Source organism: Aedes aegypti, chromosome 2 (genome assembly GCF_002204515.2).
Source record: "Aedes aegypti strain LVP_AGWG chromosome 2, AaegL5.0 Primary Assembly, whole genome shotgun sequence".
In the NCBI taxonomy this organism is placed as follows: Eukaryota; Metazoa; Arthropoda; class Insecta; order Diptera; family Culicidae; genus Aedes; species Aedes aegypti.
This window is the reverse complement of record NC_035108.1, coordinates 435,408,014-435,433,490: the sequence shown is the minus strand read 5'-3', so window position 1 is coordinate 435,433,490 and position 25,477 is coordinate 435,408,014. Positions and strand designations below refer to the sequence as shown.

Here is a 25,477-nt window from a genome sequence, read left to right as displayed (position 1 = left end):
GATGATCGGAATTGTTTATCGACATGAGTGGCCACTATAATGGCCTCCAGATGATCCGATACATCCGTAAGAATGGTCATTTCGTGGGAACTATCCTAGAGCACAGTGTTGTGAAAAACTCAATTTCTCACAACTCACGCTTGAGATTTTTCATGCGTGAGTTGTCAATCATGCAACTCAGCAATCAAAATATCATGGATGAGATGGCTCACCTTTTTAACTCATTGTCTCGTATTTCCACAGTTTACTCACACACGGCAATAATTTCTTGTTGGTCTGGTAAAATTATGTTAATCCTTTCTAACGTAAACAACAACATTCGGGTTTCACGAGTTTTTGCCGGGTTTTGCGACTGAATCATTTTTTACGGTTTGAGTGGATTGAGTTGATTTTGCGTCAAAATTTCAAGCGTGAGATTTGCGAAGCAGATCTCAAATGAGTTTGCTCTCAAGGGAGAGCGTATTGATTGAGATTTTGAGTGTGAGTCTATCAACACTGCTAGAGCACCGGGATTTTTTCCAATTATATCAGAATTGATAATTATGGAATATAATGGATGATTTGGACTATTCATGGACATAGTGTCACACTTTGGCCAGATGACCAGACAATGGCCGGTTTCTGAAGTCACTTCCGGTGGTTCAGGGAACAAACAGGAATAAAAGGTAAAACTAGAAATGCGACTACTCAAACTTCATAAAACAACCTCAGCGTTGCTGTATGAACATGCTTTTTACATGAGCGATTTCACCTGGTGTTTGTGATTGTGTGATAATGAAATTAAGTATATTAAGTATTAAGTTCTCTGCCAAAATTTCATGCCGATTGCTTATAGGAAAACAAAGCTACAGCATGCCAAAGTTGAGCATTTTGTATGAAAATCGGCTTCCACTACTATTACTCTGAACACAACTGTACATATTACATATGTTATCTCCTGGTTCACCGGAAGTGACCTCAAAACCCGCTCATATGCTGGTTATCTGGCCGAAGTATCGATTGATGCAAGAAGTATGTTCTTACCACAACGTTGAGGTTATTTCATGAAGTTTGAGTAGTCGCATTTCTAGTTTAACCTATTATTCATGTAAGTTCCCTGAATCACCGGATGTGACCTCAGAAACCGGCCATTGTCTGTTCATCAGGCCGAAGTATACAAGTATACAATACAAACAAAAGCACGTTCTTATAGCAACGCTGAAGTTATTTCTTGAAATTTGAGCGGTCACATGCCTAGTTTTGCAAATTATGTTTTTTCTGATTCACCGGAAGTGACCTCAAAATCCGGACAACGTTTGACAATCTGGTCTAAGTGTCCATATAGGAAAGAAGCATGTTCTTACAGCAACGCTGAGGCTATTTCATGTTTGAACAGTCGCATGCCTAGTTTTGAGCTTCATCCATATTTGCCTCCTGGTTAATCGGAAGTGACCCTACATTCCAGCCTAGGACATATGGTACAATTGACAATATTGAGAGTTGATGTCTTGCATTGGCTTCCTGAGCTGATTTCATGACATTCAAGCAGCCGCATATGTTGCTTCAGGTCAAATTTACATGTGTTCCTTTGCCTCGGCTCCTACTCATAAAGTACTTCCGGAACCAGGTTCCGGTTTTCGTCCCATGCAAGAAAATAAACCAAATATTGTATTCTTGCCTTGGTCCGTTACATAATGTTTAAAACTAGCTAAAACTTATCGTTAAACATTGGTTTCGTTGTCAAAGTTGTAAATTATGTGGTTAGGGAACACTTATTTCCGGTTGAAAAACATGTCCAGACTTGAACTTCCGGTTTGAAAACACCACTCGCAGGAAGTCTAACTCATCCCATCGATCATAGTGAAAACCGCATTTCGTTAAACTTATTTGCTCCTGAGCACCAGTCAATTGAAAATGAAAGGTCTGTCCCGGGGCTTTGAGGGTTAAAGGGATTTCATCAGGAATTCCTGTAAGGAACCCGTCAAAAGTTCCTTCAGAGATTCCATTAGGTGTACCTCCAGGCATTGCATCAGAAGTTTTCCAGGGATTACTGCAGGAGTCCTTCTAGGGATTTTTTCAGGAGTTCCTCCAATGATTTCATCTGGTGGTCCTTTAAGAATATCAAAAGTTTATGCAGGAATTCCTTTAGGAGTTCCTTCAGATGTTTTACCTGGAATTCTCACAGGAACTCTATCAAGAATTTCTCTAGGGATTCCAGAAGTTTCTCTAGGGGTCATGAGCACCTTCTGGGGTTCCATCAGAAGTTTTGTCAGAGATTCTATCAGGAATTCTTCTTAGGTTAATCAGGAATTCCTCTAGGGATTTTCTGGGTTCCATCAGATTATTTACTATTTAATATCCACCAGAATTGCCTCCCAGGGTTTTTTCTACGGAATTTTTCAAGGGATTCCGTCAGAAATTCTTCAAGGAAGTACTCTCGGAATTGATCAAGGGATGCCCCCCTAAATTCTATAAGGAATTAATATCTCCAAGATCAGGAATTTCTCCAAGGATTTTAACAGAAATTTTGCGAAAGGATTTGATTCTCAAGGAATTTCTCGCGGAATGTCTCCAGGTAATCTTGGGGTTTTCAGGAATACCTCCAGCGATTTTACCAAATATTTCTTACACGGAATCACAGGTTATTCGGGAATCCACCAGTATATCTTCCAGTGACTTTAGAATGAGTTTCTCCTAGGATTTGAAAAAGGAATTCCGCTAGTGATTCCTCTTAGAATTCCTTCAGTAATTCCTCTGAAAACTCCGATAGGATTTCCTCATAGGATTCCAGCTAAAAATTCTCCAGAGATTCCTCTTATGATTCCACCAGTGGTTCCTCCATGAATTGTATCTGGGATTCATCCAGATAATTCTCCATGATTTCCATCAGGAAAACCTTCAAGATTTTCAGCTGAAATTATCATAAGCATTGCACTAGAAATTATTTAAGAAACGATCCTTCAAGATATACTGAAAAGAAATGATGGATAAATTCCTTAAGGAATCCTCGGAAAAAATTCTGGTTGATTCTTGAAGTAATTCTTTAAAAATCCCGGGTCGAACGCCTCGTGGGGTTCCTTCAGGGATACAGAAAACAATCTTTGAAGGAAACACTGGAAGAATTTATAAATTTATTCATGGGAGATTCATCGGAAGAATCCTCTGAGATTAATCCTGTATTAATTTGTTGGGAGGGGCAATTTCTTTAAGAATATTGGAGGAATTCCTTATTGAATCTGTTTAGAAACTCCTGAAGTTTCGCTGGACGAATTTCTAAATAAATCTTTGGAAGATGTTTGAAGAAATACTTAAGCATTATAAAATTCTTCGGAAATTTTTAGGTAAACCCCTGGAGGACTTTGTAGAAAAAGTACAATAAACAATCGCTGAAGAAATTCCTTTTGGAATATAAGGAGGAGTCCTAGGAGGAAACCCTGAGAAAATTCCTGATAAAATCCTTGGGAGAATTATTGGTCATGATTTTCTTGAGATGTATCTGAAAGAATTCGTGATACCTGATACATGATGGAATCCTTCGAACTAACTTCTAGAAGAATTCTTGAAGGTATCTTCGAAGAAATGTTTATAGCAATCTCTGGAGGAATTATTGTAGGCAACCTTGGAGTAAGCTCTGAAAAATTAATGCAGAAATCACTTGAGGTATATTTTGGATTGATTTATTTATTTTATTTATTTATACATTTTCACTAAAATTTGGAAGAGAGAAAAACCCCTTTGAGTGATCAATTGAAGAGATCTTTCTCAAAAAGGCACAAAACTTCTTCATCTTTTCTAAAACGTTATAACAAATATCTTATGAATTAGAGGTGCACTCGGCTTGAACCATAACAGAGCCAGGATCTTGATCTTTCGAAATGTTGGATCAGAAAAAAGGGAAAGGAGAATACGTCTTGATAAATGGCGTAAATATATTATGGATCGATCTTTGAAGGAATCAGTGGAGGAAATCCTGAACAATTAGTAGAGGAATCTTTGAAGGAATATCTGGAAGAATGCCACCTGATGGCCTGAAAAATTTTCCCCGGAGAAATTTATGTTTGAAACTGGAGATAAATTTCTAGAGATATTATTGGAAATATTCCTGGTAGAATCCCAGGTAGAATATCCGGGGGAATCCCTAGTATAACCCCTGGATTTGTAGAAAGAAATTACCAAAGCCAATTCCATATTAATGACTGTTCAAAATAATCCCCAAGAGTTTTGCCGGAATTCTTCGTGCGAATCATTACAGGAATTCTTCATCAATGTCCATTTCTTCCGGTGAAATTTCTTCTCTTCGTCACTTCGAGTATTGCCCTTAAATCGTAGAAATATGCCCACCCACTGCCACACAATTCTAATAAAAATAAAAATCACATGTTCACTAGACTTGCCGAGATCATTCAAAGCATGCGAAGAAATATAGTGTTGTTGTAACGAACTTTGACAGTCGGTCAAACGGTTGCATCAACATAAATCGGTTTGACTAACTTGGGGGCGGAGTCAATGTCACTATAATTTTGCTGTCTGGTCACTACCAGCCTTGATTTTTTCAAGGGACTAATTTAGAAGTTACTCCAGATATTACAGTAAAATGTTATCCTGAAGTTTTTCCAGTAATTCTTCAAAGACTTTCTCCAAATATTTCTCCTTGAATTCCTCTAAAAATTACTTTAGAGATTCCTCATAAAATTTGGCCGGGTTTTTTACCCAGAATTCTCTCAGGGAGTTTTCCAGTATCCCTTCAACAATTCCTTTAAGAATTCCACCATAAAATCTTCAAAAGTTCCCCAAAAACTCGTCCCAGATTCTTCCAACAATTTATCTAGCAATTACTCCAGGAATTCGTCCAAATAGTTCTTTAAAAACTTCTCGTCAAATTCTTTCGAGTATTTCTTTAAATATTTCTTCATAAAATTCATCTAGAAATCTTGCAGATATTCTTTCAGAAACTCCCCCAGGAATCTCTACAGATTTTTTTTCCAGATATTACTCAGAAAATCTCTGATTTCTGCAGGAAATCTTCCAGAGATTATTTCAGACATTCGTCTGGACTATCTTCCAGAAACTCCACGATGGATTTTCCAAGAAATCCAAAAATTCATCAAAGTGTAAGTTCAGAAATTCTTTAAGAAATTCTTCCATGGGTTCATATTCGGATTTTTTTTTCAGGAATATCTGCAGAGATTACTCAGAGTATTCAGAAATTTGGTCCAGAAGTTTCTCCAAGAATTCCTTCAGATATTCCTTCAGATTCCCAAAGAATTCAATCCTACTATTTAAGAATATCTCCCAGTCATGGCGTCCTCCAGGAATTCCTCAAATCGTGTCTATAAGGCTTCTTCCAGAGATTCATCTAGAAATTTCGACAGGAATCCGTAACAAAATCCTTCAGTGATACTTCCAGAAATTCCACAGTCACGAGGAATTACTGGACGAATCTCTGAAGTAATTTCTGCATAAATCTTTTGGAGAAAATTAAAAAAAAAATGCTGAAGGTGTTTCTGGAAGAATACCTCTAGAAACTCCTAGAGAAATATTCTGGGAGGACTCTGAAATTCCTTGACGAATTTCCGGAGGAATTCCTGACGGTGGTGTACCTGGATAAATCGTTCAAAGAAATACAAGGGCGTATCTCCAGAGTAATTCTAGAATCTCTGGAATATTTTCGGAGTAATCGCAGGAAAAAAAATTCTAGGAATACACGGAAAAATCGTGAAGTAATCTACATATGGCTATTTTACTAGAAAAAAAAATCATGGAAAAATGACACAATGAATTTCTTTTCTTAATATGAACTGAACAAATGTCTCTCAGCTTATTTCAGTTTAATAAACTAATGTCACATGGGAATTCTTTTAGATATTGTTGAGAAATTCCTGAATGACTTACCATGTATATTTGTGAAGTATTCTAGAAATAGTTGCTGACTGAATTTTTGGAGGAATACTGAAAAAATCAAAAAAAAAATTCTGGGAAAATCCCTGGAAATTTCTGGTGGGAGCATGGAAGTAATTTCAAGAGGAAAGATTTAAAAAAATAAGAAGCATTCTCTGGAAGAATACATAGAGGAGTTTCTGAAAATATTTCTGCATGGATTCCTAGCGGAATCCCTGGTGGTCTTCTTACAAAAACGCTTGCAGCCATTTCAACAGAAATTCCTGAAGCAAATTGTAGAGCATTTCATGGAAAATATCCTGGAAATCGTTATAGATGTTCTAGAGATACTACTGGATGAATTTTTAGAGAAATTGCTGTAAAATCTGTGAAGTACTTTATAGAAAAATCTGTAGGAGGAGCCTCTGTAGGACTTTTTAGTGGAATCTTGTGTATGAATTTCTGAAGTATTCTTGAACAACATTTCTGTGAGAAGTTGTTGTAGAACTTCCCTAGAGTAATTCTCGAATCCTCTCTGTAGGATTTTTTGGAGAAATTCTTAAAGGAATGTCTATAAGAATACTCCGATACATTCCCTGAGGAATTTAGAACCAATTCGAGAAAGAGTTTCTGGAGGACTATTTCCATGAATCTGATGGGGAGTTCTTTAAAAATAGCTCTATAGTTATTAAGAATTTACTGGATTAATCTCTAATGTTAATCTCTGGAGGAATTTCTGAAGTTATTTCTCAAGTAATCTTTGAGGTTTTGTTTTGTAGGAGAACTGGAATTTTATGGACGGACTTTCAGATAAAGCTCTCATGATAACTTCTTTATGAATTTCTAGCACAATTTCTGCAGAAAATTCTGGATGAATCTAAATTGTTTCCTGAAGGAATCCCTGGATCCCTGGAAGTGAGATTTTTATTTATTTATTTATTTATTATTCATATCTTCGACTTGGTCGTACAGATGGTAAAATATAAAATTACGATATCACATTTCTTAACCTATTTTTGAAAACAGCTTTCGACATATCAAAATCAAACAACACACTAACATTATTGAATGCTCTTACGCCAGCGGAAAACGGATTGTTTTGACCATAACTGGTTCTGTGGACAGGATTGGCGAGGAAGGGTGCATTGCGAAGACTTCGTGGTGGAACATAGAAAGGTACCTCAGAAAGAAGCATTGGACAATCCAGGTTTCCGGTAATGATGTCGAAAATGAAAACTTGTTGCGATTTTGCTCTTCTTTCCGAGAGAGTCTCTAAGTTAATTAGCTGGCATCGTTCAGGGTAGCTTGGCAAGTTTTCCGGGTCTCTCCAAGGAAGGCCTCTCAGTGCAAATCGCAGAAAACACTTTTGTACACGCTCCAGTTGTAAAGAGTACGACAAATGATACGGTGTCCAGACCGGAGCTGCATACTCTAAAATACTTCGCACCAGGGCGCAGAACAGCGTCTTCAGAGCGTAGATGTCTGTGAACTCCGATGCATGTCGACGAATGAACCCTAGAACCGACCACGCTTTTGCGGTTATGGTAGAAATGTGCTTGTTGAATCGGAGCTTAGAGTCGATAGTTACTCCAAGATCGCAAATGGATTGGACTCGTTCTAATAGTGTCGTTCCAATGGTGTACTGATGTAACCGAAGTGTACTACTGCGTGTAAATGATATTATTTTACACTTCCCGCTGTTGACTCGCATACCGTTGTCGTCGCACCAAACCAGCAGTGCGTCGATGTCGTTTTGAAGTGCAAGGCAGTCTGCCGCGGTAGAAATGATGCGAAAGATTTTAAGATCATCGGCGAACGACAGTTTGTACGACGAAAGCTTCAAAATTAAATCATTCACGAAAATAATGAAGATTAAAGGTCCGAGTACACTGCCCTGCGGTACCCCTGAAGAGATTTCGAAGAGTTTAGATCGCGCAAAATTGACCTTTACAAAAGCATTTCGATCTGACAGATAGGAAAACAGCCACGATGTAATCCATCTTGGAAATCCAAGATGCTCCATTTTTTCCACGACCACTAGATGTGGGACCGTATCGAACGCTTTGGCGAAATCGATGTAAATTGCGTCCACTTGCTGTTTTGACTCCATTGCTCGGGAAATTGCGGTAACATAGCACATCAAGTTGGATGTAGTTGAGCGGTTTCTTACAAATCCATGTTGGTATTCGCACATTATCGATGATGCAGCATTATATAGCACTTTATGTAGGAGTTTTTCAAACACCTTGCTGAGGCAGCATAGTACGGATATCCCGCGATAATTTTCTACAAGGTGTTGACTACCTGCCTTGTGAATCGGCACGATTATCGCAGTCTTCCATGCTGACGGAAATTTCCGTTCCTGGATAGAGCGATTGAAGATTGCAGCAATTGGTTTCGCAAGCACATGCGCACATTTTTTAAACAAGATAGGAGCAAAACCATCAACGCCTGGTCCTTTCTTGTCGTCCAGGTCTTCGAGAACAGGCAATACATCCTCATTTGAAAAGTGGCACTCAGGAATTGAAATGTTGTACGATGGAACATCTTCAAACCTGTCGGCCCGTGGCACAGGTGAAGCTCTAGAGAACACATTTTCGAAGAATGCTGCGAAAAGATCAGCAGTCTCCGAATCGGTAGCCGCCATAGAACCAGCATAGCGAACGTTACTGGGAATTCGATCGCTTGATCGTTGACGTTTCACATAGTTCCAAAAAAGGGATGGGTTCTGTTTCACGTTCGTCTGAACTGCTGAGATATAATTTTCGTACGTAACACTGAGTCGGTTTTTGTACGTATTCTCGAGCTCTCGAAGTTGGATTTTATCACTCTCAGATTTAGACTTAAAGTAACGATTTCGAGCTTTACGTAGAATGTTTCGTAGATTTCTCAACTCCGGAGACCACCATGGTTTGCTGTACACAGAAGTGGATGGAAGTCGTTTGCGTGGTACAATTTCTTGAATCACTTCATACACTCTTCGATTGAAATCCGAAAGCAGTTCTTCTACTGTTGGTCCATTTAGAAGTTCCCAGTCAATGGTAGAGAAAGCATTGTCCAAAAGCTCGAAATTGCATTTCTGGAAATCGAAGTACAAACTTTCTCCTATGTTGGGACATGTTGATAAAATATCACAACAAGCGTCAAGTAGTACAATAAATGGCTGATGATGCGAATCAACTGGTAGAAAAGGTACAGATGGCTCGATCAAGTCAAGGTGCTCGGGTAGATTGGCGAATGTCAAATCCAGAAGTCTACCATTTAGTGAAGGAATCACTAAAAAAAACTTCTGGTAAAACCCCTGGAATAATTGAGAAAGGAATCCCTGGAAAAATTTTTGGCGGAATCCCCTTAGAATTTAAAGGAAGAATCTTTGATGGATTTTCGGTTGGCATCTCTGGAAAATTTCCCGAAGAAATCACTGGAAAATTTGCTGAAGGAAACGTCAAAGAATTTTCATTGGGAATTTCAAAAGGAATCACTGACAGAAATGCTAGAGAATGGGGAATTCTTGGTAGAATTTGTGGATGTATTCCGGGTGTCATATCTGGAAGAAATTCTAAAGAAATCTCTGATGGACACTCTTGGTAGAAATTCCTAAGGAATTAAGGACGTAATTTCTGCATAAAGTTTTGGAGAAATCCCTGAAAAAGTACCTAAAGAAATGCCTGATTAATTTTTCGAACAGGAAAACCATTAGTAAGTTGCTTGGAAATTTTTAAAAGAATTTGTGCAGGAAGCTCCTATATTTATTATTTAAGGGAAAATTTTGCAAGATCCCTGAAGAAATTTCTGCTGGAATCTATGAAAGAATTTCAGGAGGTATCCCTAGTGGAATTTCTTAGGGGTATTCATATTTCAGGAGGATTCTCTGGAGTATTTTCTGCAAATGTTATTGGAAGTATCTCTGGTGGAATCCGTGTTGATTTTCTGGAATAATTCTTAGAAGAATTTCTATAGAAATCTTATTACTCACGTAGTAATCTCTGGTGGGATTTCTTGATGAATCGCTAAAGAATTTCCTGGAGAATTTTCCCGATGAATTTCTGATGGAGTTTTTCAGGGGAGAGACGTTTCGCATAAAACCGTCTGAGCGTCTGTGGGCAGTATTACCGAGTTGAAAACCGAGTTGCACACCAAAACAATCTCAGACACGTCACGTTTTTTCTCAAAGAATGTTTCAAGCAAAACGGCTCGCTTTGCAGGAATTTACGCTGAAATGAACAAAGTAAAGCGAGCATTCTCGTGTGCATTTTCACTTTCCAGGCGCAAGAAAGCATGCAATATTGGCAAATTTTGGTTGCAAGATCTTGAAATGTTTCAGTTTCACACAATCAAGCATTCCTAAATGCAATGAGGCAATTTACATTATTGTAAGTTCGGTCAATCATTAGAAAATACAATTCGCCGAAGTTGGATTTTTCTCTGAATCTATGCAAGATACCCTACTTCGAAAGTAGGGCGCATTAGAGCGCATCCGGATGCGATTCGAATGCACCACTTCCGAAGTTAGGTATCTCGCAAAGATTTCGAGTAAAATCCAACTTCGGTGAGAAATCGTTTCTAACTTTCTACCGCGCCAACAATATTTTTCGTTGAATAGCTCGTTTTACATGAATATCATAAAAGTTTACGTCCCATGTAAATTTAGGACATTTTTACGAAAAGATTCTGGAACGTCCGGCAATCGTACTGCATCCTCGAGACATTATAGATTCCAAATATCTTTAATGCTCTGTTAGATATTCCTGAAACCAAGTAGCAATTTCCTTTCGATTTGAAGAATAGTGGTTAAACAAATTTGCAAACCATCGCTATCTGATTTCAAATATGAACAGAAACACCGAATTTCGAAGTTCTCAAATTCAAACCCTTATATCGAACCCAAAATTGTCCAGAATTATTTTTCCTTCAGGAGAGCAACACAACTGGTCCTAAGCAAACAACAATCCAATTAAATGAGGCGTGATGTCGATTTCCGAGTATGACCTTACAGTTCTTCCTGCCGAAAAAGACATCCGCTCCACATACTAGCCAATCTCTTATCAGAAGCTGGGTGGACCCGCACTCAAGTTACTATTTCAAGCCCGAGAAAACCGGTCCCCGGTGAGATACTCACTTCAAAGCGAAACTGCCTGCTGTCTTTTGGCTCAACACCTCCCACCCTCCCCTGTCCATGGTATGATTTATTTCCGATGTCCTTTTTGTCGTCATCCCACCCTAGAGTCAGTATGTTTCCTTGCTGTCCACTATGGACCGGATACCAAAATTCGCGACAAAAGTACAAAAGTCTTCCCAAGAAACCAATTAGCATTTGAATAAGCCTTCCAATTTTATTCCATATGCTTACTGTCCTAAAATAGCAAATTAAATGCTTAACTGCTTTAAAATAGCAACCACTCGGCTAAGGAAGACCCCAAGTGCTAAGAGAGGCGAATATTTTCGTGAGCCGACAAACTGTCATCTTTCTTGCTGGCCATCAGAACACTTTTTTTTGCATTTTAAGAGAAATTACGAGAGCATAACTATATTATAGAATTAACAACGACAAGATTTTTGTTTTAATTCACATGAGACGTTACATTCTAGGCATTATAATTTTTGACCGTCGCACAATGGTCGGGCTCCATATAAAGGAGCGGCCAAAACTACCAAAACACTTTTTTGATATTTTTATGGTTTTTATCATTTTAAAATATACCTCATGTATTATATTATTATGATTCTTAATTGAAATTTAACTAAAATTTAAATTTCTTTGACTTTTATGACGTCAAACTGACTAAAGTCAAAAAATTGAAAAATGTAACAATAAAAAAAAGTATAAAAATCATATTTAAGGAATGCAATATTTTTCCAAAGTTACACACTATCTGAAAGCTTATGGTTCAACTCTTTTATCGAGCATGAGGATGGAAAAAAATATTTGGTTGAAGCTTGATTACTTTTCAATATTACACCTTAATAATTTTGATGATTTTGATGACAACTCTTGTCGCGTCATGTCGCCGCCATTTCGAATATTGCACTTTAAAATGCATCCTTAGATCTTACAAAAAACGTTTAATTTTTTTGCAGAAATTTGCTGATTTGCAAGTTAGAGCTATTTGAATAATGCAATATTTTCATACATTTTGACGATAATTTTCATACAAAGTTGCTATAAATTATATTTAACCACTCTTTATACATAATTCAATCAAACTCGTTAAAATACAAACATAATTTATGCTTTCAGCCAAGTTTGATTGCATTTCTAATTAAAAAAAACTTTTTAAAAAAAGTTACGTAATATGTGAACAACCCCTTCTGGAACAATAAAAACGCCAAATAACATATTCAGAATACATATTTCATCGATTAAGGCGATAAAACAAGTTTTGGTCAAACTTCGTTTTTTTCCGACCATTGTGCGTCGGATGCGAAATTTTGTAAGGCCTTGCATTTAAGGTGAAGATGAATCGAAGCCAAACCTCAAATTTTCAAGAACACAAATCTAGAGAACTAAACATCCGTTCAAGCTGAAAACTTAATCGTTTGGTTACCACCAGCGTGTGACCAATTGATTAGGTTTTCAGCTCTGGTTCTCTAGATTTGTGCTCCTGAAAATTTGAGGTTTGGCTTCGATGCATATTCACCTTAAGAAGGGTTGATTTTTTTAAATTCAATATGGAAATGTTTGGAATTTCGCCGTGAATTTTCATTTTCCGACCCATAGTTCCTGTCGTCGGCCGACTATCACCCGTGGAGAACGAAAACGGAAAGGTGCTTCGGTCGATTTGGTACACACGAATCAATTTCCAAGGAAGAGCCCGATGAGGGACCAGATTTCTATCGGATTTCTCGGGGATCTGTCCACTCACTTGTTACTAATTTGCCAAATTGAGTTGAGTTTTATTGATTGCTGTGGGGGATGGGAACCGATTGGTGCTAAATGAGAGGCACCTTATCGTCATTATCATCATCGTCTCAATCTTTTGCTTTGTGATCTAAGGGTGGGTTGAGGGTCGTGGGAAAGTGTCGCTCTGATTTATTGGACCCGGTCCGGATATTACCTTGAGGCTTGTTGGTTTGCCTGGTTTAAATGAGGCGCGCGATTAAGAAGATGAAAGTGACTTACCGGAAATTATCATATCACCCCGCTCCGTCGTCCAGTAATTTATGGAGGCCGGATATGCCTCCGTGTGGCACTCGAGGATTACGTCCTGACCGAGGTAGGCACCTTCCAGCTGGCTCGGGATGGACAGCATTGGAGGAACTGTTGAGGGAAAAATAACAATGCGTTAGTATGACAATAAATCTTCGAGCTGTTCAGTAGAATACCTATAAATAAATGAAAAAGCGAATTTAGTACTATACCATTTAATTCCACCAGAGTTTATACGTTTATACGAGTTAGATACGCGTAGGGTTACAAAGCTAGTAATGGACCCCTTAGTAGCTGAAATTCATTTTCGATGGTTTTCCGCAATTATATCTCAGACGAATACATGTTTTGTGGAGTTTAACAAGAAGTTCAATGTCTTTAATTCATAGTACGCTTACGAAACATACAAATACATTCGATTTTCCCAGCGAAATATACATCTGGAAAATTGTTGTCCGAATGCCGGGACCCTCCCGGGGTCCATAATAGGAATGTTTACAAAATTGACGTTTCCTATCATAGACCCTCCATTTGATTCCCATGTAATTCGGTTCGCTGGCGACGTGCCTCTTATGGACTATAGTGGTTATAACCAGGAAATGCTAATTATGGACCCTCCTGTGTGGTTCAATTTACAAAACTGCTCAAATATCTGTATTTGTGTGCCTCAAACCAAATATTTTGCTTGAAACTGCTGATCAACAATGCTATCGAACTTCCCCCGGTGGATTTTCATAGGAATACGTTTGCTTTGAGCGTAATTTTTTTTCCGTAGGGGGCCCATAATACTCAAAGGGTTCATAACCGGCATTGACTCCCTATTTCGACCATAACTGTAAGGCCATCTTTAGTGTCGTGTACTAGACTCATGTATCGGCCAAAGATTACAAACTCTAGTGGAATTGAAAGGTTTAGTACTAAATTCGGGTTTTCATTCATTTCATGGGTAAGTAGTTTTTTCAAACTTAAATTCATTTTATTAAGTATTGTTTGGTTTATAATGGTCTATATATCCAGTGGTTCAACTACAAAACTTATAAGTTCATCTGTTATTTTTGAAGAGAGTAAGGTGGGATACAAGTTATGTTTATGAGATTTCTGATTCTACGCTAAAAATATATTCTGAGTGTTATGTTGATTTGAATGACATTCCAGTAAGAGATTTTCATTTCAAAAATTGCTCAAATCGATTTCTGTCTAATGTCTAACGGTGTAACGTGCAACACTTTAAATCTCCAAAGCTATATGGATGAAAAATTTAAGGACTCAGATGAATCAAAAAATATCTAGTATCATAATCGCTACGTAAAGAAAACCACGCGATATATTTATTACAATTCAGTTTGCTGGGATGAGGAGAGACTGAAAATATACAATGTATTATATATTTTTCATGCTAGCCCTTATGTGGGCATACATTATTCAACAATTGACTACGATGAAAGAATAAACATTCTCAGGAATAAGTTGTCCTACTCCTTTAAAGCCCTATATTATTGATTGAGTTATGGGTATTCAACCTAGTACATTGAAAAATCAATTGGTATTGTGGACACTCAACGTGTGAAAATCATAGCAAATTCTAGTCTTGACAGCTAGTAGTTCAAATTAGGTTATGCATCACTTAACATATTCCATATACATATTTTGTCTATCGTATCATATTGTGATACACTAAGTCTTAAAAATGCATTTGTTGGTCTTTAGCCATAGCAAAGTCTGCTTCAAATTAGTTCCAATTTAAAACATAATTATAACACAAATTGTTTTAAACATTTTGAGAGCAACTGGTTATAACAAATCGTGTTGTTTTTCAGTTATGGAAAATAATAAAATTAATTATGGTTTTGTTTAATTTGATACATAATGAGTAACAGTATTGTTTAAACTGTAACATATTTTGTTGAAATTTTGTTCAGGGTGGAGGAAATTGTGTTATAATTTTCAGTATTTTAACTACTTACCAGCCAAAATTATAACAGATTTTGTCAAAAAAGCGTGCTAACTGAGTAACAAAATCTGTTACAACTCTATTGTAATTCACTGTGTCGTGATTGATTCTCAGTTAGCACTTTTTTTTATCAATATATGTTTATATTTAAACTCGTTTTCTAACAAAGTTAAAAAAAGTACATTAATTGAAAATGAAGCAAAGACTAGTATTATGTCTTGCTATTGAAAGTATTATTGGAAAAATTATGAATTCTAAGGCAGCATCCGTTTCAACCTAACGCTCCTCCGCCTCCGTAACGTTTTTTGTATTGACATTTTCAAAAGTTTGTATGAACCAAACCCTTCCACTAATACTATTCCTTCAATTTCTTCAAATTTATCCCAGAATTACTCCAGAACTTATTTAGAGATTTTTCATTTTTTTTTTCCTTTAGCAATCTTTGGATATTCTAGTAATAAATATCATACAATTTTTTCATCCATCCATGACTTATTTGTGGAATTTGAGACTCCTAAACAAAAATGATCATTATTATTTAGATTATATATCTATTTATTGTTTCGAAGATTCTCCCTGAATTTCCTGCCATGGATTTCATCAAGGATGACATTCCCTATAGATTTCTGTGAAGGTTCCTGAGGAAATGCGTTTAAGTATTCGTCCACAGATAATAATAAATATATCTTCAAGAGTTCGTTTAGGTGTTTTTCCATTCGCATATTTTTTCAATTTTCAAACAACTAGCTGCACCAAGCGATGCCTACAACAATATCTCAACTGTTTCCTGAAAAATTTAATTCTTCCTGAATATCTTCAGCATTTTTAGGGTTTTAATTGTTATATATTTCTCTCTAAAGTTCATAGAGATTACTTGGTCATTCATCCAATAAAATTCCAGATAGCCCTTTTTTGCTTCATTTTGATTTATTAATATGTATCACCTTGAAATGAGTTGTATTTGACCCTTCGACCTTGACGTTTGCTCCTGCGGTTGTTGTGTTTGATCTATTGATTGCGTCGCTTGCTCAGGGTTGGTAATCATCGGTTTGGTCACTGACTGACGACGGAAAATTAAAAAAAAAATTCAGTCAGTAAAAGATCGTCATTTTATTTGTCTTCAATGACTGACAAGGACACCACGACGAAACAAAGCCGCAAAAAGTCCACGAGTAATATTTTTCGTCACTCTTCGCGTCACCCCTCCGCACTGAACCAACATAAGCATCTAATCGTCACCGAGCACACAATTGCAGACAAAGAGAGTCTGAGCTACGAGCTACTAGTCAACAAAGTGTCATGTGTTAGCAGTTGGGTAAACACTTATTAAAGCAGTTGTGTTAGCCCTGCCAGTAGGCGTGTGCGACCAATAGATCAAAGGTTTTTTGTTCAACTCCGGAAGCGCTCTGATCTTTTTTGCGAGTTCCTTTTTTGGTCGGCCGTTCAATTGGCACCAATTATTTGTCTGCCTCGTTCAACGAAAACACACACAGAGAGAAACGGCAAAGATTTTTCGTTGCGACGAGGTGCTTGGTTACTGGTAGTTGAGCGTCGTTGGTTGCGCCGAGCTGAGATAGTGACGAAAACTTTTTATTTTTCGTCACCGTTAGTGATAGTCTGTCAAATCCGGCGACTAATAACAACTGTGCTTGCTCTTGCGGGGGCGAGTGATGAACATTTATTCGGCGTACCATGCGATTATCGAATTATATCGCGAATCCGATAAGGCGTGATTATATCATGGATCGCATCAACATCTTTAACTTTTACCTCTAACCCAATATCCTTTCCACGACAATTGTGGAGATGCATAGGTATATTCGATCTCTAGTAACAACAGTTGTCTAACTAACATTCATTTCCTTGCCCGATTACCGTAAGGACGTGGCTGGCACCGTTATTGACTTTTAAAATTTTTAAACGCTTTTCGTTGGTATACGATTAAGTAAGGACCTTGGGTCTTTTTCGACCCATTTCAAAATTCAAATCAATGTAACTTTTGATTGAAATAACCTAGTAATTTGAAATTTTCTGACAATTATTTTTTTGTGGGAAATTTTGTTTTTGCGGAAACAAAAGTTTTGAATGACCCCTAGGGGAGCTTCCATAAAAAAAAAGTTACAAATTGTGACTTAGGGTCGTTTTCGACCCGAAAATTCAAACAGCTCGCAAAAATCAGTGTGTTGATCGAATTTAGTTCTGTTGGGCTCAAATGAAAGGCACACATGTCTAGTTTCAGAAACCCTCCCGGAGATCCGGATTTGGTCACTGTGGCCACCGGGAACCTGCTACATATGAAAAAAGTCCCTTTAGAGACCGTTACTATGACGACCTGTAGTTTCGTAACTAAACAAGTAATCTGAATCGTTCTCATATTGTTGAACAGGTATTCACGTGGACTGTGAATAGAGATTCTCAAATCGCTTAGTTATTCATACCCGGTTCCGGAAACCCGGAACATCCGAAAAGTAAGCTTCTATCGCAGTTCTGTACATGTAATTCACATCGGTGCTATTCGGTTGATGGATATTTTGGCATATTTTTTTTCTGTCATAAGGAACCAATTGCCAGCGCACATTCACTGAAAAATTCGGTCCAGTAAGGTCAATGCGGAACCGGTTCCTGGAGTCCCGGGAGGTGGCCAATCTGGACAATTCGTTGAAATTACTCAGGTTTGAACCCCAAAACCAAATGAATTGTGTCCAATTCTTTACGATTGTTTATGTTTGGATGTATTTTGCAGAAAGAATGAATGAATGGTTATTCTGGTCCATTTGGAGCACCGGAATGGCCACCGGGAAACCCGTAATATGGGACCACAAAGTTTTAGCACCAAAAGTAGGCATGCGACGGCTCAATCTTCATGATTTTGCATTCCTGTGACTCTGCTAGTTCAATTATTGATGAATGACCACTTTGGTTCTTCTGGCTCAGCGAAATAACCCAGGAATGGCCACCGGAAATACCCGTATTGTGGGACATTTCAGTTTTTGTACCAAAACTAGGCATGCGACAGCTCAATCTTCATGATTTTGAATACCTGTCACTCTGCTGGTTCGATTATTGATGAATGACCACTTTGGTTCTTCTGGCCCAGCGAAATAACCCAGGAATGGCCACCGGAAATACCCATATTGTGGGACATTCCCGTTTTTGCACCAAAACTAGGCATGCGACGGCTCAGTCTTCATGATTTTGAATACCTGTCACTCTGCTGGTTCGATTATTGATGAATGACCACTTTGGTTCTTCTGGCCCAGCGAAATAACCCAGGAATGGCCACCGGAAATACCCATATTGTGGGACATTCCCGTTTTTGTACCAAAACTAGGCATGCGACAGCTCAATCTTCATGATTTTGTATACTTGTTACTTTGTTAGTTCATCAATAAGAATGACCACTTTGGTTCTTTTGGCCCAGCGAAATAACCCCGGAATGGCCACCGGAAATACCCGTATTGTGGGACATTTCAGATTTTGTACCAAAACTAGGCATGTGATGGCTCAATCTTCATGATTTTGCATCCCTGTGACACTTCTAGTTCAATTATTGATGAATGACCACTTTGGTTCTTCTAGCCCAGCGAAATATCCCAGGAATGGCCACCGGAAATCACGTGATTAGAAAATTAGGAAAATTGAGCCGTAACATGTCTAGTTTTGGAACAAAATCTGAAATGTCCCACAATAGAGATAAAACCAATGGTCATTCTTGGGGTTTTCCGGTGGTAATAATGAGCCAGAGTGGTCATTCACTTATAATTTAACTAGAAGAATCACAAGTATTATAAATCATGAAGAATGAGCCATTGCATGCCTAGTTCCGGTACAACTATTTAAATATCGCATAGTACGGGAATCTAAGGTGTAATTCTTGGGTTATTTTGGTAGTACAGAAGAAGCAAAGTGGTAATTTATCTATAATTGAACTAAAAATGTCACAGGTATTCAAAGTTATGAAGATTAAGCTTTCGTATACCTAGTTTTGGTACAAAACTGAAATGCCCCACAATACGGGTATCTTCATTGGCCATTCCTGAATAATTTAGGTGGTCTCGAAGAGCCAGTGCTCATTCAGCTATAATTGAATAAGAAGAGTTACAGGTATTCAAAATCATGAAGAATTAGCCGTCGCATACCTAGTTTTGGCACAAACAATTAAATATCCCACAATACGGGTATCTCCAGTGGTCATTCCTGGGTTATTTCGGTGGTCCAGAAGAACCAAAGTGGTCATTCATCAATAATTGAAATATAAAAGTCACTGGTATTCAAAATCATGAAGAATGAGCCATCGCATGCCTAGTTTTGGTACATAAGGCTAGATATCGCCCAACACGGTTATTTCCGCTGGCCATTCCTGTGTTATTTCATGGTAACAATGAGCCGGAGTGATCATTCATCAATAATTGAACTAGAAGTGTCACAGGTATTCAAAATCATGCAAATTGAGCCGTCACATGCCTAGTTTCAGAAAAAAAAACTGAAATGACCTACATTACGTGGCCATTCCTGGGTTATTTTGGTGGCCAAGAAGAAGCTAAGTGGCCTTTTATCTATAATTAAACTAGAAGACTGACAAGTATTCAAAATCATGAAGATTGAGCCGTCGCATGCCTAGTTTTGGTACAAAAACTGAAATGTCCCACAATATGAGTATTTCCGGTGGCCATTCCTGGGTTATTTCGATGGACATAAAGACCCAAAGTGGTTATCCATCTAAAATTGAACTAGAAGTGTCACAGGTATTCAAAATCACGAAGAATGAACCGTCACATGCCTGGTTTTGGTACATAAACTTATATGTCCCACAATATGGGCATCTCCGGTGGTCACTCCTGGGTTATTTCGGAAGACTAGAAGAACCAAAGTGGTCTTTCATCAATAATTGAACCAGCAGAGTCACAGGTATGTAAAATCATGAAGATTGAGCCGTCGCATGCCTAGTTTTGGTGGAAAAACTGGAATGTCCCACAATATGGGTATTTCCGGTGGCCATTCCTGGGTTATTTCGCTGGGCCAGAAGAACCAAAGTGGTCATTCATCAATAATCGAACTAGAAGTGTCACAGGTATGCGAAATCATGAAGATTGAGCCGTCGCATGCCTAGTTTTGGTACATAAACTGAAATGTCCGACAATACGGGTATTTCCGGTGGCCATTCCTGGGTTATTTCGATGGGCCAAAGGAACCAAAGTGATCATTCGTCAATAATTAAACTAGCAAAGTTACAGGTATTCAAAATCATGAAGATTGAGCCGTTGCATGCCTAGTTTTAGTACAAAAACTGAAATGACCCACAATACGGGCATCTCCGGTGATATATTTTGGTTGAAATTGCAAGATTAAATTTAGATTTAATCGATTTTTTCAACATGCTTGCAGTCTCCATACAAAATTCTTCATTTCTCTTATATGGCAAAATACAATACTTTTCTAATCCATCAAAAAATAACTGTTCCGCATCAAAAGTATTATAGACTTTGATGATACGTATTGTTATACACATAAAGTTTTAATTCTGTGACAAATTAAGCCAATAAATTGCCATACAAGCTGGCAAACTTGCATGCAAGTTGGCTGAAATAGTCAATTTTTGCATTTTCAACAACCAATATCTCAAAAACTAGACGTGCTATGATATTTCTGTAAACGGCAATGGATTCAGCAACCCTTAATTAAGTAAATAGAGGTATTTTGATGCTGGAGACAAAAACGTGTTCCGCAGTGTAACCAATCATTCGTTGTAAGACCCAGCCCTAAGACCTCTCCATCGTGCCACCCAATAGAACCCAATGTTGCTTGTTAGCTTGAGCCCAGGGAAAATCCAAGCCGGATTTCCAGGCGCTCCGCCGCCCAACTGTAAGATCTCCCCGGGTTCATCTATCAGCAGGAGGCACGCCAACCGGCGGCCATCTTGTTTGGAGACATTACGCCACCCGATCACCCTCGAGAATCCACCCATCCGCATCGCCCAAGTACCTCGTATGCTGGCCAGCAACCCACACTACACCATACACGCCACACAGTAAGTGCAATAAAAATCCAATTAAAGTGATAAAGTGGTATCGTTTTACTTTGGGCACTGATCAGTACCACAGCGAAGAGCCGACCCTGGGAAAAGAGGTAGTTGTTACCCGCCCCAGACGACTTCCGTGGCCGTGACCAGAAGCCAGGGGTATCCCGGTGACGAGGCCCATCTGGCCGAGTCACCCTAAATTCTAGATTGTTTTATAACAAACTCTTGTCCCGGTAGCTCCTTGTAGTTGGCTTTGACGTAGGTTTCGTCGTCCATTACCACGCAGTTAAACTTCGTCAGCATCGTCGTTTACAGCCTCCGAAATCGCGCTTTAATCGTCGTATTTTGCTTATCATAGCGATTTGGAGTCCAGTTCGTTTTTAGCTCGATGTACGGTTGTAGATGACACATCCAGCTTATTTGCAGCATCTTGGAGAGAGTTCGGGGTTCCGTTGACCGTTTGAAATTACCGGCTTCTCTATTTGTCGTCGCAGCCAGGCTTGCTGGCTGTCGACAAACGTTTCCACTTTAATTACTTTTTTAACGGTTGATTTGCCACCTTTTAGCGATTTTGCTTACGTTTCGTGCAAGTAGCTCGAATTTTGCGATGCGCGAGCAAAATTTTATACGCTGCTCGTCTTCCTTGGAAGGCATTTTGACAACTGGAGAGTGAATTTAAAGTCAAATGGGAGCAATATTCTACACAATAACACATCTTTAAAATGAGGGATGTTCAGGTTTCTTAAATGCAAAATTGAAAGAAATACGTCTAGTTGATATTGACCAAATGTTGACCTTATCACCCTTCACTACCTGCATCACTTTTCAATAAATTTATTCTAGGTCGATAGGAAGGACGTCGTCAAGAAGCTGTCAGTTTTCGTAATATACAATCTATAAATATTGTAAACCGTGAGAAAAATCAAAACTTGTTTGTTGGTTTTTTTTGCATAGATAACAAATGTTTTGTCGAAAGAAGTTTGCACCTTTCTTCGTCGTTGACTTTATACTGCCAAACATAGAAGTCATTATGATCCATCCGTCCTGAAAGGGTTAAATGGTTTTGCCTCAAAGCAGAATGTGCTAATCACCCGCTTAACACCCCCTTTTATGAAACATTGTGGCACATTCTCTGCCATTCTCTAATAATGTACGCACATCAATGGCTTTCATTCAAACCCAGGTAAGAAGCTTATAATTGGCTACATTATCTATACTCACACTGAACCCGCAGCTGCACCCGCTTGCTAATGGAAGGTGGGACCCCGTTGGACGCCACGCACAGGTATGCTGCCATGTGAAGTCGGCTGACTCGTGTTATGTGAAGCACCTCCCCGTCTACCACGTTCACTGTAAAGAGAACACATCGAAACATAAAGCGAAAAAATCAGAACTGACACAATCCACCGCCATTCATTAGAAGAGTCGTCCTATGGAGAGGACTATGTAGTGTGAGAAGTGCAAAGACAGTCGAGTCTAACCAACTAACTGGCACATCAAGCTAATCGCTCTCAGTCAGTCAGAGTGCTCGCCTGTCGCCTGTCGTCTTCACACTAATTAATTAGTGGCACTAGTGGTGATCCACGGTTTTCCCCAGACCGTAGTTATGAAAAATTTAATGCCCATAAAATCGGTGCTCTACGATTGTTGTGAAATGTTGCACCAGAATAGAAAACGAGACTGATGAGCATACTTTTGATGGAGATTTTTGATTTCTGATAATAACGCTCTGAGGAACGCCGTTGGTCGTAATGGGGCAGCCTTTGGCGCACTCCAGCTGAAAAAGAGGAATCCTACCGTTCTCGCCTCCGATGGCCATCTCGTCTCCGTCCTCCCGGCGCCACATCACGTACGGTTCCGGGAATCCCTTCGCCTTACACGTCAACGTCACGTTGGTTCCCTCCCGGACGACCATGTCGTTACTCGTCAGCGATTCCACAATCGAGGGTGGCACTGTAATTGAAAATTAAATTATGTACAACCGCTTAATTAGATTATAATCGTCTCCGGATGCTTTTGGGTTTCAGCGGGTGGATGGGGATTATGATGAAGATAAAGGCAATGGTCGGATTGGAAGAGAGGTCCATTCTTCGGGCCGAAAGTTTCTTTCAAGTGGAGGTGATAACGATCTGGATTATTTGCCGAGTTGAAAAGTTTAGCAATTTTTCCGGCGAGGGGCCGAAGAGTTGATTTTGAACAATCTAAACGGCAAATCATGCCCAACCGGCAGGCTAATTGAGCAGAATAACCCTATTATCGAACGGGTAATTTTCGGATCTTGTTAATGCCTTCATAGAATAATAATTATTTTGAATTATTATTCATTTTTTTTATAGTTCTTTGAAGACATTTATAAAACGCGTTTTATGACAGATCAAAAGAACAAAATCGTCAAACAGATTTTAATTTTACTTGACATTTGGTATTGAAATTTTGAGAGTATTGATAGTATCAATCAGAAATGTTTTTTTTTCGTTGATAAAGAGGCAGTGTTCAAATTCAAACATTGCCATGAATAGACGAAATTTGGACTGCTATCCACCGTTGCGTGGGTAGGAAGTAAATAAGTTTGTAGTTGGCAGGCATAAAAATAACCAGATTATTGCATATGTGTCCTTTCCTGTAGTATAGAGTAAGTCCTCTCGAAATATCTCCAGAGACTCTCCAACAGATTTCTCCATGAATTCTTTCAAAGATTCCTCCAGTGATTTTACTGGAAAATTCTCCAGGATGATTTCTACCGTAATCCCTACAGCGATTTCTCTAGGGATTCCACTAGGGTTTTTGTTTGTAAAACTTGTTCGCCATGAGACATTTTAGACCGGTTCGGATAGGACTCCTGGAATACCTTAAGAAAATCTTCCAGTATTTCGACAAAAAATGATTCCAAGGATACCTTTAGAGATTTCACAAGGAGTTCCTGCAGGAATGTCTCCAGAAATTCCTTCATAGATTCCTTCAGTAAAATCTTCACTAAAATTCTTTCAGGAATTTCTCCACGGTTTCCACCAGAATCTTTTTCAACAATCCGTCGAGGAATACTCCAGATTTTTTCAAGAGTTTTTCAAGTGATTTCTTTTGGAATTTTTTTAGAGATTGCTCTAGAAAATTTTCCAAAGACTTCTCCAAGGCCTCCTGCAGCGTCTCCAGGATCTTTTTCAAGAATCATTTATGAATACTTCGTCATTTCTCCGGAGATTTCTTCACGGATTTTTCTAGTGATTTGTTCTGAAATTACCTTAGAGAATCCTCTAGAAAAATCTTCCAGAGACTTTTCCAAGGATTCTTCAAGAAAAATCTCTACAAGGATTCCTGCAAAAATATCTTCAAGCCTTTCTCCAGGAATTCCTCCAGGAGTTACACTAGGACAATGTCATCAAGGATTACTAAAATTTTTTCTCTAGTGATTTCTCCAGATTTTCCTCGGAAGATTCTTCCACGGATAAATACAAAGATATTCCCAAGTAGTCCTCTCAAGATTCGTCCAGGAATTATTCCGAAGTTTTCTTCAGGGATTGCATCATAAATTTCTAAAAAGATTTCATGAGGAATTCCTCTAGAGCTTACATCAGGAATTCATAAAGAGATTCCTCGAGAATTTCCTTCAGAAATTCTTAAATATCATCAGGATAATCGCTACATGACTTATTCCATGGATTTCTCCAGAAAATCCTCCAGGAATACCCCAGAAATTTCTCAAGGGATTCGTGCTAGGCCTCTACATAATCCTCCAAGAATTCCTCCAAATACCTCTTGAAATACCTTTAGAGATTCTCCCATAAATTCCTGCAGGAATTTCATCAGAAATTATCCTTAAACTTACTCCAGCGATTAAATTAGGGAAATCTCTACAAAAATTAAAAAAAAAATCCAGTAAAATCTTAACAAGGAGCCTTTCTCAAGGAATTTCTCCATAAGTTGCATCATGAATTCTTCCAGCTATTCCATCAGGAATTCATTCAGCTGTGCTAAAACTATCGGATTCCTTAAGGAATTCTCCCAGTGTTACCACCAGAAAAATTGCTACATAGCTTACTCCAAGGATTTCTCCATATAACCTTCCAGGGTTCACCAAGAATTTCTCTGGGGATTTGTTCTAGGCCCACAAATAACCCCAGGAATTTCATCAGTAATTATCCTAAAAACTCCTCCAGCGATTGCATTAGGAAATTCTCCACAAAAGCTTCTTCGTGGATTCCTCCAGAGATTTCTCCAGAAATTTCTCCATGGATTTTACCAGGAATTATTCCAGGATTTTTCCAGAAAAATCTCTACGAGGTTTTTTTTTCCAGGGATATCTTTATCTCTCCACCAGCAAAATCTGCACAAGGATTCTTCCTGGGATATCTTCAACGATTTTCCAGGGATTCCTCCAGATTTGCTTCCAGGAGTCCTTCAGTAATTAACATAGATAGTTCCTCAGACATTCTTATATGAATTTCTCCACTCATTCAGGGATTTCTCTGAGAAATTTTCTACAGGAATTTCTGCAGAGATTTATTCA

General features: G+C 38.5%; 1 protein-coding gene across 1 annotated transcript in view; it reads right to left on the bottom strand.

Annotated features, from left to right (window-relative positions):
- The window catches only part of LOC5567004 (lachesin), a 224,723-nt gene that overhangs the window by 186,681 nt on the left and 12,565 nt on the right, over positions 1-25,477 (bottom strand). The window contains exons 2-4 of the mRNA XM_021847812.1: positions 22,771-22,926; positions 22,195-22,323; positions 12,977-13,114 (exon numbers count right to left, since the gene is read on the bottom strand). Coding sequence (XP_021703504.1) covers positions 12,977-13,114; positions 22,195-22,323; positions 22,771-22,926 — 423 coding nt within the window. The remainder of the gene's footprint in view (positions 1-12,976; positions 13,115-22,194; positions 22,324-22,770; positions 22,927-25,477) is intronic.